Source organism: Coturnix japonica, chromosome 13 (genome assembly GCF_054131305.1).
Source record: "Coturnix japonica strain WE chromosome 13, WE-NBRP24, whole genome shotgun sequence".
NCBI lineage: Eukaryota > Metazoa > Chordata > Aves > Galliformes > Phasianidae > Coturnix > Coturnix japonica.
In genome coordinates, this window is record NC_140675.1 from 3,897,122 (window position 1) to 3,912,258 (window position 15,137).

General features: G+C 46.5%; 2 protein-coding genes across 2 annotated transcripts; both read right to left on the reverse strand.

Annotated features, from left to right (window-relative positions):
- LOC146758618 (olfactory receptor 5V1-like) lies at positions 1–981 on the reverse strand. The gene has a single exon (XM_085514888.1). It carries the CDS (start codon positions 979–981, stop codon positions 1–3), a length of 981 nt encoding a protein of 326 aa, XP_085371014.1.
- Positions 982–9,500: 8,519 nt separating this feature from the next.
- Positions 9,501–10,472, reverse strand: LOC107323744 (olfactory receptor 4S2-like). Its single transcript, XM_015883098.3, has one exon. It carries the CDS (start codon positions 10,470–10,472, stop codon positions 9,525–9,527), a length of 948 nt encoding a protein of 315 aa, XP_015738584.3. The 3' UTR covers positions 9,501–9,524.
- Between the last annotated feature and the right edge of the window lie 4,665 nt (positions 10,473–15,137).

A 15,137-nucleotide genomic window follows, 5' to 3' on the forward strand; every position in this document is an offset into this window, starting at 1 on the left:
CTACCTTAATGGTTGGGGTCCAGGGGAGAGATGCTCTCGTTTCTTTAAAGCAGTTCTCACCTGGCTGACCACTCTCCCCAGGGCACCTTGGACTTCCTTGTTCTGCAGACAGTAAATTATGGGGTTTAGCAGGGGAGTGAGGATCCCGTATAGCATGGAAACTATCCTGTCCTGGTGAGGTGAGTAGGTGGAAAAAGGCCGTACGTACGTGCAGATGGTGGTCCCATAGAAAAGGCTTACCACTGTCAAGTGAGCGCTGCACGTGGAAAAAGCTTTGTGGCTGCTCTTGGCAGAGTTCATGCGCAGGACAGCAAAGAGGATGTGGGTATAGGAGATGAGAGTGACTGCAAAGGCACTGCTTCCAAGGATCCCAGCAACGGTGAGAGTCACCAACTCCCGGCTGGCAGTGGGTGAGCAGGAGAGTGCCAGAACAGGGGGTATGTCACAGTAATACTGGTCAACCTTGTTCGAGTCACAAAAAGAGAGCGTAAAAATCAGAGAGGTGTGTAAAAGAGAATTAAAAAACCTGATTACCCAAGTGCCAATTGTGAGGTGAGCACACAGCTTCATACTCACAATACTCATGTACCGCAGTGGGTGGCATATGGCAATGTAACGGTCATATGACATCACAGCCAAGAGAAAAATCTTGGTGCCTACAACATCAATGAGGAGGAAGAGCTGGAGCATGCAACCAGTGAATGAAATTGCCTTGTTCCCCAACAGCAAGGCCTGCAACATCTTTGGCACTGTGATGGTGGGACATATGATATCCAGTAAGGATAAGTTGCCAAGGAAGAAGTACATGGGGTTGTGAAGGCGAGCATCTGTCCTAATGGCAATGAGGACGGTGATGTTGCCTGCCATGGTGGCCAAATAGATACTGAGAAGTAGCACAAAGAGAAGAAAACGCACCTCTGGAGCATCAGAAAGGCCTACAAGAATAAACTCAGATACTGTTGACATGTTGACCCTCTGCATCTTACCTTTCCTTGTGGAGATTTCACAGGTGTACCTGGAAAAAAAATAAGAGTAAAATTTTAATTTTCCTCCTGAACAAGGTGATGTTTTGGTCTGTTTTGCAGTTTAAAAACAATTCCAAGTTTGCATCACCTAATGGAAAAGTAAATATCTAGAGATAGAGATGATATAGATATAGATAATATTAAGTGTAAAGTGATGAGTCAAAAAGCTTAACTTTTCTGAGATAGGAGATCATAAGAGTTGAAGACAAAAACCTAACAATATTAGCACTTTTAGGATCTAGCTGGGCGTTGTACTTCTGCCTTCCATCTCAGAGGCCTCTAGGAAGACTTGGTGCATATTGTGACATTAAGCATAACTTTTAATAACTTATGCAGTGATTCTAGAGGGAGATTAAGTGCAGCACGAGCACCTCCTTCCTTGATACCAAATACTGAAATGCCATAAGAAATGTTTAAGCAGGAATAAAAGGCTCATGGTGTTTTAAATCACAGCATCACTTGGGAAGATGGGAAATTAGTTAGGTGGAATACATTGGGAACCGCATGGAAATACTCACTGCAATGAGGGATTTGTTACAGGTGATACACTGCAGTCTGCACTTCCAGGAAACCTGCCTGTCCTTCTGTTCCTTTCTACATCCAGTTAGAAGATCAGAAAAATGATTCCACGGGAGATTTCAGAGCACCAATTTGTTAAGGAAGAGCTGAGTCCTGATTTAGCAGCAAAAGAATTTTCTCGCATAGAATCACAGATGGTCTTGTATTGGAAGAGACCTTAAAAGACACGAGTATCAGCCAGAATGCCAGCCCAGATGCACGAGTAAGTGTCTCTTCATTAACAAGGTATCATAATTATATGCTGGGGATGTACCTAGGGAGGAGCGTCTCTGAGGTTTTCTTGAACACACATACAAGGCACTTCAAGAGTGCAAAGAGTTGCAGGGATGTGGCAATGCAATAAAACAACTTCCTTGCCCCGAATCTTTGGATTCCAGTCACTTTGGTGTTGTAGAACATTACCAATGAGCTGCGGTTCCGTACTTAAGTCTACCTTCAGGACAAGGGAATAAAAGGCATCGTTCTCAATGGGTCCTTACCAATACGCCTCAGGGGCCACTCCAGATAGTGGAAATTTTATGTATCACATGAGTTTTGACTTCTTTAAGCCACACTTCTGTCACCTTTACAAAGTCTTTATCACTGTTTTCCAACCTTGGTCTGGTGCCTGCACGTAATGGGGCAAAAATAACTTCGGCAGCAGCTCCTCTGTAGAATTAGGTTAAGGTGTACAGCCGCCAGCACAACTACCCCAGAGGTTGGCAGTACATACAACACAAGTGCCTTTGTATTATTTTGTGTTCAGAGTGTGGAATGTTGGATTTTTTTATGTATTCACGTAATGATTTTGGAGTGATTCCACTAAAAATATTCTTTGTAACTGAAACGAATGATCAATTTACTTATGGAACCATAACGAATCACCAAGGTTGGAAAAGACCTCCAAGATCACCCAGGCCACCTGCCACCAATTGGACCAATTGTGGTTCAGACTTTGGGGATCTTTCCTTCCTTTCTTTAATGATGATAACGGTTTTCTCTGCTGGGCAGAGTAACTCCAGCAGATCCAAGGAGTTACAAGTGCTTGGGGGTGAAGTAATAGTTTTATTTGTCTATGATTGTCCATTCACTTGATGAAAAAGATCTTAGAACTGATCATAAGGGGAAGTATAATTAATAATTAATAATTAATTCCCTGCACTTCAGCTGCTGGTCCAAGTGGATGGCAGATGGGGCTGTGCCAGCTCTTTCCATCTTCCTTTTGCATGGAGCATGGAGATTCAAGTGATTCTTGGCATAGGCCTGGAGCTTGGTGATGTGGCAACACTTTCCTGGAGATGTCACCCATCCATGTATTGTAGGGGTTGGAAGGGACCTTTGGAGATCATCCAATCCAACCCCATCACCTCCTACCAGGTGCATGAATCCCAGCAAAGTCACTGACACTGAACCCTCCAGTGAGAGCACTTTGGTCCCTTGCTGTGCTCCAAATACACCTCAAGGTGGTTTAGAATACTGGGATTTCTTCAAGGCTTGCTTCTTGGTGCATTTAGTACTACTTCTTCACATAGACTCAGGGGTGGGAGACACTGGAACCTGTGACACAGCACACATTATCCTAGATGTCCATCCTTGCTCATCATGAGTACTTGGCCATGCTTTGAAAAAACAACTTCCATTTTCAGAACTGGTGTGATCAAAGAGGTGGTTTTGTCAGGCAACCCAGTTGGCCTTGATGGTTGGACCTAATGATCTTGGAGGTCCTTCCCAATCCTAATGACTCTGTGATTCTATAGGAAGGGAGATTTAGGCTGGGCCTAAGGAAGAAGTTCTTTACGACAGTGAGGCATCAGAGGGCGATGTCACATCCATGGCCCTTAGCTCCAAAGCTGTGCCACTGGGCAAGCAGTGCTGGGTTGAGACTGACCTCAGATTGGGCCTCCACTCTGTGTGGGGGCTGTTTGCTTACTGGTATGTCAGATGCCATCTTAACAACCCAGTGCTAATAACTCAGCCTCCACAATTGCTGAAGTACATTCCCCAAGTGTATTGGCCTATAGCCCAATAAGACTGAGGTTGTTTAGCATTCATAGTGAGCTACAAATCAAAGCTTACAAGGGCATTATATTGTATAATAGTTACACAGAACTTAATGTGACTTGCTCAGCACCAGTGGCCAAGTTTGCTGACACCTTAGGCTGAAAGCTGTGAACCTCCACTAAGTCAATCAAAGGAAGACCCTACTAGCTGCTTTTAGCCAGAGGACAAGGAAGCCTCACCCACCAGCAGCAGCAGAGTTTACTTGCCATGTTGTTCACACAAACAAATATCCAGGTTTGCAGATAAGGTGCCACTAAGTCATAATGAGCTACACACACAACTCTCATCTACCACGTGCAAACACAGCCTTTAAACTCTTGTGAATGTCATCAGTAACCAAATGCTTCCTCAGCTGTGTTGTGTCATGCAAATATTTTAATCAGTTTTATTAACCACATGCGTACCAAGGCCTAGTGAATTGGACATCAGTGTGTTTATAAGGCTAGACTTACTTGCCTCTGCATACACCAGAGACTGAAATGTTTGGTACGTGTGCAGTCATTGCAGCAACACTGAAATATTGTTCAGGAAAAAGGATGAGGCCTTGAGTCCAAATGCCTGCACATCACATGTTGCCTGGAGAGAAGGCATTATTCAGCCTCAAGTCAAATTCCAATTTCTCAAGTAGTTTTCCTCACCTCGTAATGCCTCAAAGCAACCTGCAGGTATGTGTGTGGTGGATCTTCCATACACCTAAGCTGCTGCTTATCTGTAGTAGAGTGGAAAATCATTAGTGTGGATCTTATTCATGTTCAGTGTCACTCTCTCCAACAATGACCCTACAGGGTCTGGGAAAAAGGAATGGCCATGAGAGTTCTGCAGAACAGGAGCCCCAGGGCAGTTGAGGAGGAGGACCAGGTGTGCTCTCAATTGGCCTTATTTTCACCAAGAACCATTTCTGAGATTAGGAGAGTTAGGAGCTGTTTGAAACCAGCCCACTCTAAACAGCATTAGAACCAGCCACCAACATACAGCTAGCTCTGCTTGACCCATGATTTACAAATGGCAGTGATTAGACAAGAGTACCTTCACTTTTCTTGTGATCTAACTAAAGCACCGTAGATATCTTTCCAGTTCTCATAGGCCATATTTCTTTTGGGGCAGTCTCTTGCTGTCCCCTACATTAGAGCCATAGTCAAGCCTAGGTGCCTAATTGGAGAGCTGCTAACTTCAAGGAGAGAAACCTTGATACTCTAATAATGCACAGTGGAGCCAATTTATACATGCTTAAACTCAGAGGCTGAGTTGCATCACCGCCATTTGTCAGGCATCAACTTTTTAACCACATCTACTGAGACCTCATTAAAATCATCTCGAATAATCTCCCAGAGGGGGCAAACCAATATTATTAAATAGTTTGCCTTGGAATACAGGTGGCCAAAAGCTGAATGGAATTTGTGTTTGACTTCCAAGTAATTATTTCTGGTTTCTGCAGTGATTTGTGTCATGCTTCCTTGCGGCAAAGAGAACATAGCAGATAATTCCCCAAGAGGAAATGTGAGACTTAGAAAATAGGAAAAGAAAAAAAAAAGAAGAAGAAAATGAAAGGTGGGCAATTATATTCCAGTACCTGAAAAGTTCTTACAGTGAGAGTGGGGCAGGTCTCTTCTCACTGGTGACAAGTGACAGGACGAGGGGAAATGGCCTCAAGTTGCACCAGGGCAAGTTTAGGTTGGATATTAGGAAGAACTTCTTTACAGAAAGGGTAGTTAAGTACTAGAATAGGCTCCCCAGGGAGGTGGTTGAATCGCCATCCCTGGGTGTGTTTAAGAGCCATTTGGATGTGGTGCTCAGGGATATGATTTAGTGTAGGGTTTTTAGAGTTAGGGTACTATGGTTATAGGGTACTATGGTTATAGGGTTCTGGTTAGGCTGCGGTTGGACTTGATGATCTTCAAGGTCTTTTCCAGCCTGGGTAATTCTATGATTCTATGATTCTGTGGGTCTCTATGGGTCACTATGGGTCTCTATTGGTCTCTTTGGGACGCTATGGGTCACTACGGATCACTATGGGGTCACTATGGGTCTCTATGTGTTGCTATTTGTCTCTATGGGTCTCTATGTTCCCTCACTGAGGGATATGATTTAGTGTAGGGTTTTTAGAGTTAGGGTTCTGGTTAGGCTGTGGTTGGACTTGATGATCTTCAAGGTCTTTCCAACCTGGGTAATTCTATGATTCTATGATTCTATAGATTAAAGAAACAAGAGAAATTCAGCACTTGTTCTCGTGGGCACATTATCATCCAACAGAAGTTTTAGTCATCCACCAACAGCCATTGGCCCAGTTTTGCAGCCCCTCCTTCCCCTTCTCCTTCTGCCTGCTAGCAGAAACGACTTCACATGGGACATACCTGAACACCCTGAGAAAAAAAAGGGGCAATTGAGGAGTTCTGTTCTGAGCTCAAATGTCCATCACTGACACCATCTGTGATTTATGTTAACTAAAAAACCCCAAAACTTTCACAGTAAACTTTTTGAAGTGTGGCAGCATATATCCCAAAGGAGGTCCTGATCCCACAGCTTCCACAGACAAACACATAGATCTGTTCAAGGTTTGAAATTCATGGGGTTTGATCCACAACCTCATGACATGAAGTGTAAGGGAACAGCAAGACCAAGACCTTGAAGTTTCTCAATGGTCTCAGACAGCTGCACTAAAATAGAGTCTGAAACCACTGCTGACAAGAAAAGTTACTCCATGTGGACACACACTTTTCAGAAGCCGCCTTGTTTACCAGCCCCAGGGACTCCCACCATGGCCAATGTGTTCATGCTTTGGTTTCCTTTCTGCAGTATCTTCTGGGGTGTCAGAGCAGAGAAGTGGCCTCAAGCAGCAGATTAACAATGACAGAAATCAGGAAAATAAAATGGCTTAGATTGGAGAGGGCCTTAAAGATCATTGAGTTCCAACCCCCTGCCATGGGCAGGGTTACAAACCACTAGACCAGGCTGCCCAGGACCCCATCTTAATGTGCTTTAAGTGCTTCCAACACTGCCATGACTCCAGCACAGAGGGGTCCTGCAGTTGATGGCAGAGGGATGTGGTTTCTGAAGAAGAGGGAAGGGGAAGGAAGAGCTTCCTCCCTAGACTGGCAGTTGTGCCCCAGCTCTCCCATCTCTTTGGTGTGAGCGCTGTGATATGAGCATATGGTGGGGGTGGGTCAGTGCTTGGACTAGATGACCTTAAGGGTCTCTTCCCATATTAATGATTCTGTGAATCTTTTCTATGTTTCTATGATCTTGCCTTGATTTGGCTTATCCCCATGGACATTCAAGGGATATACAGCTGGTAGTACAGTTCATAGAATCATAGAATCATAGAATCATAGAATCACGCAGTTGGAAAGAACCTACAAGATCATCTAATCCAACCATCCTCCCATTACCACAAGCCACTAAACCATATCTCATAGCTCCTCATCCAGACACCTCTTGAACACTGCCATGGACAGTGATTCCACCACCTCCCTAGTCTTTAACACAAAGGGCCACACCACCTCATCTATCCTTTCTGAAGAGCTTGTAAGCATCAATCACAGCACTCCAGTCCTGGCAGTGGTCCCACCATGGATCCATAATAGCAACTAGGTCATGGTTTGCCTGACACACAGTCACTTCCAGCTCCACCTGCTTGTTAGCCAAGCTGTATGCATTGGTGTAGATGCACTTCAGCTGCGGCATCTGCCTCACTCCCAGCTCAAGCATCATTCCCCTAGGTTCATTTCTTGTAAGCCCTGTTTTGTCCCATCCCCCCGTCGTAGCTAGTTCAAAGCTCTTTTGATAAGCCCTGCTAGTTCCCGAGATAGGATTCGTTGCTCCCTTTGAGATATGGTGGTTCAGTGGATAGGCAGCAGGCCAGGAGCCAAGTAAACTGCCCTATGGTCAAGGAACCCAAATCCTACTGTGCCTTAAGTTCTTCCAACACTACCGTGACTCCAGCACAGAAGGGTCTTGCAGTGGATGGCAGAGGGATGTGGTTTCTGAAGAAGAGGGAAGGGGAAGGAAGATCCTCCTCCCCAGACTGGAAGTTGTGCTCCGGCTCTCCCATCTCTTTGGTATGAGCGCTGTCTCAGCTCCTCAGGGTTGTCTCTTAACACAAAATATAGAATCACAAAATCACAAAGCCTTTGAGATTGGAAGGGACTTCTTCAGATCACCCAGTCCATTGCCCCTGCTCAAACAGATCAGCCAAAGACAATTGCCCAGGAGCAATGTGTCCAAAGAAGGGTAAAGGAGCTGGTGAGGGGTCTGGAGCACAGGTCTTATGAGGAGCAACTGAGAGAACTGGGATGGGTCAGCCTGGAGAAGATTCAGGAGAGACTTTATGGCCCTCTACAACTGTCTGAGAGGAGGCTGTGGTGAGGTGGGGGTTGGTCTTCTCTCCTAGGGAATAGTGATAGAATGAGAAGGAATGACCAGGGGAGGTTTAGGTTGGATGTTATGAGAATTTCTTCTCAGAAGGAGTTGTCAGGCAGTGGAATGGGCTGCCCGTGGAGGTGGTAGAGCCACCATTCCTGGAGGTGTTCAAGAAACGTGGAGATGCAGTACTGAGGGATATGGTTCAGAAGACATGGTGGAGATGGGTCAATGCTTGTGCTTTCCAAGCCTGCTCTGTTTCCCTAAAGGTATAGAACAAAAAGATCATTTGAGCTCCCGCTCTATGAACTAAACGGCCTAAACCCCTGAAATCTCTTTTCATTGTTTATAGGCTTCTCTGAGCCATTTCATCACTGCCCACCTGAACTATGAGTAGTGAAAAACCATCAGTGGACCAAACCATCTTTGGGAGTTTTTATGGCTATGTTCTCTTGATCCGGGCCCCAGGAAAGCAGCAGACTTCCCGATGGCTCAGGTCTGGTCTGCAATGGGGCCCTCTGTTCCTCTGAGAAGGGAGTCACCCACTATGACCACCCTTCTTTCTTTCATGAAGTCTTGAGGTGTGGTGACCACCTTGCCTTAGGCTCCCTCCGAGGCAGATCCTCCATTGCCTCCCCACTCATATCTCCTTCAGGTCCCAGTATCTCAAACCTATTGCTTAGAGGGAGCTGGGGAAGAGGGCTGGGCAGGCAGGGAGGGCTCCCATGAAGCTGAGTTGGGACTCTCTTCTAACCCTCCTGTTGCCGTGTGCTTCCATGGTTCAACCCCCCCTTGCCCCAGGTTCTAGTGTTAGCCACCACTATGGCCAAAAAGCCACTGTGACTCAGCAAGAAAGATGGCAAAATGGTGTTTATTAGGACTAATTAACACCTTATATACCTTAATCACTTTGTCTACGCCCCCTAGAGTGTACGTTTGAAATGCGCTCTCAAGACACATTACAAGGTAAGGAACTGAACAGGGGAGGTACTATCAGTGTCACAGCCCGAATCCTCTTTAATGCCTTCAACATCTCACCCTCCCCAAATACAACAGGGTTCTGCCTCGTTAGTACCTACAACACCCTCCTCATCAGTCAGCTCTGTCTGACTGTGACAGGGCAGGGGGTCAACCACTTTTCTGGGAGTATCTCACTGTCACCCTTCCCTCAGGGATGCCAGTAAGTCACTCCATCAGTCAATCTCACACTCACACTCTCTTATGGTCCTGCTGGAACCTCATATCAGAGATTTAATTGAGAGCCCCCTGAGATCCTACAGCATGTTTAGTATTTCTGATGGTGTTTATCTATTTGCCAGTGTTTTAGGTAGTGCCCAGGAGCCCCATTGATAAGAAAACAGACAGGAAATGTCAACTTGTCACAGGGTTTTACAATGTCCTCCAAACCAAAAGATGAACCTTTAGTCTGAGTGAACAAGCAGCTTTTATTCAAGAGACATTTTTGTGGCAATGCTGACCAAATATATCATCATGACAGATCCTTTGGGAAAAGTGTCCACGTTTCTACACCTTTCCCTCTTCACTATCTACTCTTCTACCCCACAGTTTTCTCATGGCACTCTTTACCTCTTTATTCCTCAGTGTGTAGATGAGGGGGTTTAGCATGGGGGTGATGATGGTGTAAAATAGGGCCACGATCTTCTCCTCCGAGAGATCACTGGATGGGCGTATGTAGGTGAATGTGCACGGCCCGAAGAACAGAACCACCACGATGATGTGGGACCCACAGGTGGAGAGGGCCTTGCGCCGTCCTTCGGATGTGTGACTTCTCAAGGAAACCAAGATCACCACGTAAGACACAACCAAGATGACAAAAGAGCTCAGAGCTATCATCCCGCTGTTGGCAATGACAGTGACGCTGATGGCGTAGGTGTCAGCACAGGCCAGCTGTAGCAGGGGATGGACATCACAGAAGTAGTGGTCAACTTTGTTGGGGCCACAGAAGGGCAGCAGAGTGATCAGAAGAGTCTGCACAATGGAATGCATGCAGCCCCCCAGCCATGAGCCCACCACCATGCGGCTGCACGTGCGCCTGGTCATGAGCATGGGGTAGTGGAGAGGTCTGCAGATGGCCGTGTAGCGATCGTAGGCCATCACTGTCAGGATGAAGATCTCTGTGCAGCCAAAGAAATGGACCCCAAAGAGCTGTGCTATGCAGCCCACAAAGGAGATGGTTTTGTTTTTGACAAGGAAGTCAGCAATCATTTTGGGAGCTGTGACAGAGGAGTAACAGATGTCTACAAAGGACAAGTAGCAGAGGAAGAAGTACATGGGGGAGTTCAGGTGTTGGCTGCTCATCACGGTGACAATAATGAGCAGATTTCCCACCACGTTCATTGCATAGAAGCAAAGAAACATCACAAAGTACAGCCCCTGCACACCTCGACTCTCAGAGAGGCCGATGAGAATGAACTCCTTCACACCGCTTGCATTGGTCAGTTGGGCAGCCATACACAACAGACAGCCTGTGCACGTGGAAAAGCAAAGAGATGTCTACCCCATAGGATTATGGGGGATTATAGGATTCACATAGGATTACTGTTAACCCTACAAAAAGATTTCTTTCCCTATTCACATAGGATTTCTGTTAACCCTACAAAAAGATTGCTTTCCCTATTCAGGGAAGGGAAGGGAAGGGAAGGGAAGGGAAGGGAAGGGAAGGGAAGGGAAGGGAAGGGAAGGGAAGGGAAGGGAAGGGAAGGGAAGGGAAGGGAAGGGAAGGGAAGGGAAGGGAAGGGAAGGGAAGGGAAGGGAAGGGAAGGGAAGGGAAGGGAAGGGAAGGGAAGGGAAGGGAAGGGAAGGGAAGGGAAGGGAAGGGAAGGGAAGGGAAGGGAAGGGAAGGGAAGGGAAGGGAAGGGAAGGGAAGGGAAGGGAAGGGAAGGGAAGGGAAGGAAAGGAAAGGAAAGGAAAGGAAAGGAAAGGAAAGGAAAGGAAAGGAAAGGAAAGGAAAGGAAAGGAAAGGAAAGGAAAGGAAAGGAAAGGAAAGGAAAGGAAAGGAAAGGAAAGGAAAAAGGATAAAGGGGCATAATAAAAAGAAGGAAATCAGATAAGCTGGAAAACTTACCTCTTCTGTATTTGCAGAGGGGGGTGTTCACAGCCCCACAGCAGAGCAGCTCTGAGAAGAAAACCATTTAAATACCTCTCTTCAACCCTCTCCAAGGAAATCTCTCACCTGAATGGCTCCTGGGGCCAGAGGAGGGAGGAGTGAATAGAAGAGGCAAAGGAGATGTGAATTCCATCCTGACTGAGAAGTTTGAGTAAATATACTTTAAAGACCAAGTCATCACTCAGCGCTATAGTTTTCCAAAGGGTGGAGGGGCATTAGATACAAAGAATTAGATCCAAAGCATTCACTTTCTAGCCAGATTTCTAGGAATTAAACAGCACTTCTAGAGATGTCTGTTGGTAAGGAGAGAGATGCTGCAGAACAAATGGATGTGATCTCTCAAGATCAGGTTAACCAATCAACTCTAACTCATCACTGCTCTGAATACGTATCCTGTAGTCTGTGCTCTGAATAGTGTCTACTGAAACTCAGAGTCCTGGCCAGGTTAATGGCAGCTCACAGACCCACTGTTGTTGGTAACAACCCTCCAGTTGTTGGGAATGCTCTCCAAATCTCCACTGCAACCCCACCACTGTGGATATGGTTATAGTTGAGTACAAAGGCAATTGGAGATGTGTCTTTCTTAATCACTGCAGTCCATTTCACATTGTAACACTCAGGTGCATTGCCATGTTCTGTTTTGTTCTTGCTGTATTGTTTCACTTATCATCTCATTGCTTTAAACTCAAGCAAAGATAAACTTGCTGCCTTAACTCGGTGCCTGGGAGCTTCGTGCTGACCCCATCTGTTGGTAAAACACGGTGGTTCGTGCTTAGGGGGGCTGTGATGAAGCTTGGGGGGGGGGAGGTCTGTGCATGGTTGGGAGATGAATGAGGTTGTGTGAAGCAATGAGGATGAAACTGGATGGGAGAGTCCGGGGGTCAAGAGATCAATGGGAGTTAAGGAAATCAATGGGAGTGTTAAGGAAAGTTGGGTAGGGACGATGGGCCCCTGGGGGATGGGTGCTGTGCAGAGAGAGGCTGTGAAATCGGCATTAGGACTGACTATTTCTCAGCCCCAAATGGCAGTAAGGAGGCATTGCTGCAAGGTCTGGAAATGGAGCAGTGCCAGGATGCAGATGGGAAGTGAAGCGTCAGCGCAGGAGGCTGTAACAAGGAGAAAGAGCAACGTGGTGGGATAGTGATACGGGAGGTGTCATGGCAAAGGGACTAATGCAAAGGAGAGGGGTTACAGAGCAAAAAGGGGAGCACTCCCCCATCTCTGAACATCTCAGATTGCAGGGAATGTTCCACAAGGGGAGTATCTCCAACCAGACATGTTTCTCCAGCCCTTCAATGGGGTCTGAGAGGTGCATCCAGGCTTCAGCCCTTCTGGTTGCTCTGCTGAATTGCTCTGTGCTCCCAAAGCTGATGGGGTCCTTTCACCAAGTCCTCAATCAGGGCTGTGACCCAACAGTTCCCATACACCAGTGTCACCCTGGCCTACAAAAAGGGCAAGAAGGATGTGGGAAACTACAGGGCAGTCAGCCTCGCTTCTGTCCCTAGAAAGGTGATGGAACAGCTTGTTTTGGATGCCATCTCCATGCACTTGAAGGTCATCAGGAATAGTCAGCATGGATTCACCAAGGGCGAATTGAGCTCAATCAACCTGGATGCCTTCTAGGATGGCATCACAGTGGATGAGCAGCGTGCCCTGGTGGCCAAGAAGGCCAAAGAGATCCAGGGGTGCATTAAAAAGAATGGGGCCAGCAGGGCAAGGGAGGTGATCTGTACCCTTACTCTGCCCTGGTCAGGACTCACCTAGAGCATCATATCCAGTTCTGGGCTCCCAGGATAAAACAGACAGGGATCTCCCAGAAAGAATCCAATGGAGGGCCAATGATAAAGGACCTGGAGCATCTCTTCTATGAGAAAAAGGGACTGTTCAGCCCTAAAAAGAAGGCTGAGAGGGGATCTCATTGGTGTCTAAAATGATCTCCAAAGGTCCCTTCCAGCCCCTGCAATTCTGTGATTCCTTGGCTTCATGTTGGGATGCTCCTGTTGATTTGTTCCCCTTTAAATGGTCTCTTGTCCCACTGAGTGACCTTCAACATTGGATGTCCCTCAGTGCTGCCCCTTGTTACCCTGGAGGCAAGCTGATCCTTGGGGACACTGGAGTATCCTGTGTCTCTTGTCCCTTGGTGACACCAGGGTGGGTCCCCGGGGACATGACAGGGGATCCTTGATCCCCTGGAGACACCACAGCTGGTCCTTGGGGACATCAGAGTGGATCCTTGGGGCACAGTTGTGTCCCTTGTCCCCTTTAGGAACACCAGGGGATCCTTGGGAACATGGAGGTGTCACTTGTCCTCATAGGGACATCAGAGCTGATTCTTGGGGACACTGGGGTATCCTGTGTCCTTTGTCTCTTGGTGACGCCAGGGTGGGTCCATGGGGAAGTGGAAGTGAGCTCCTTGTCCCACTGGAGACACCACAGCTGGTCCTTGGGGGCATCAGAGTGGATCCTTGGGGACATGGAGGTGTCACTTGTCCTCATAGGGACACCAGAGCTGATCCTTGGGGACACTGCGGTACCCTGTGTCCCTTGTCCCTTGGTGACACCAGGGTGGGTTCCTTGTCCCCCTGGAGACACCACAGCTGGTCCTTGGGGGCATCAGAGTTGTGTCCTGTCACGGTTTAAACGAAAATCTACCTGCATCTGTGACAGGGGGGGGGGGCTGCGGATCCCACAGGGCTGCTAGGCCGAAAGGAAGAGTTAATTAGGAAAAGAAAAAAGCGGCAACGATCTAAGGAGGCACACTTATTTACTAAATACTATATTGAAATACAGGATAACACAATATAATATAATATAATTGAAATTAAGCTAACAAATCAAGCAAAATAGGAGAGAGAATGAGTCCCAAAACCGAGAGGCCTACTGTAAACTCTAGGCGAAACAGCTAAGGCTCCCACATGCTCTCCTGAATGCCAGAACTCGAAAGATGTCAGTCCAGCCTGGGAGAGTTTCCAGGTCCCATGACTTATCTCTGACCGTGTTGTTCTCTGGGATATGCAGACTTCTTCTGTAAGTTGCAAATTCAGTAAAATTATTCATGCTTTATATGATGTTATGATGTGGAATACTGATAGAAAAATTACAAAATTATTAAACCATGACATTCCACCCCTTATTCTACATCATTACATTATGCTTTATACACACACACACACTCAAATGTATAGTTGTGAGTAATCAGCAACCTTATTTTCTTAACAGTTTATATCTAGTCCACGCAAATCCCTAAGCTGAGAACAAAACTTCATAACCTAACTCACTATTATTTATTAATTTTGAGAAAAATGGCAAAACTGCCAGAAAAAGGAAAACATGACAGCGGTGGAGGGGAAAGGCAGCGCTAGTAGGGCGTCCCCCACATCAAGGTGCACTCATCCTTTCCCAGCCGCCACAGCAGATTCCTTTTGAATTATACTTCTTTCCATGTGTGCTCTACACATGCATGGCCAGTGCATGATATAGAGCCCAGATGAAAAACTTGCTTAGAGAAAGCCTAGTTAAGGTATACAGAAAAAGTGTTTCCTTAACATTAATCCACTCTATCTTAAGTCCTCTACCTAACTGGACATCCATCAAATATCTCTGAGGCTCTACTTATATATATAAGAAATTATTGGCTGCACTCCCCCAACATCAAATTCCCCTGTGGTACACATTGGACATTCCCATTTTTGTCCATCACCCACCAAGTGCACCCATGTCCCTGGGCAAAAACAGTACCCCGGAGAGGTTTGCCCTTTCCAGACGCTGGAAGGACCCAAACTGCTTTTCCCAATACGCCCTTTATGTGTACTACAGGAACCTTATCTCCCTCTACGGTATGTAGGGAGCTGGATTGATTAGAACCATTACGATTACTAGATCCTCGAGTGTTGGCCAACCAGGTGGCTTCTGCTAAATGGTTCTCCCAGTTTTTAGATGTTCCACCACCCATTGCTTTCAACATAGTTTTCAACAACCCATCGTTCAATCTTACCAGAAGCTGGTGCATG

Coding starts and splice junctions, on each gene's coding strand:
- LOC146758618 (XM_085514888.1), bottom strand. CDS start 981: ATGCAGAGGGTCAACATGTCAACAGTATCTGAGTTTATTCTTGTAGGC.
- LOC107323744 (XM_015883098.3), bottom strand. CDS start 10,472: ATGGCTGCCCAACTGACCAATGCAAGCGGTGTGAAGGAGTTCATTCTC.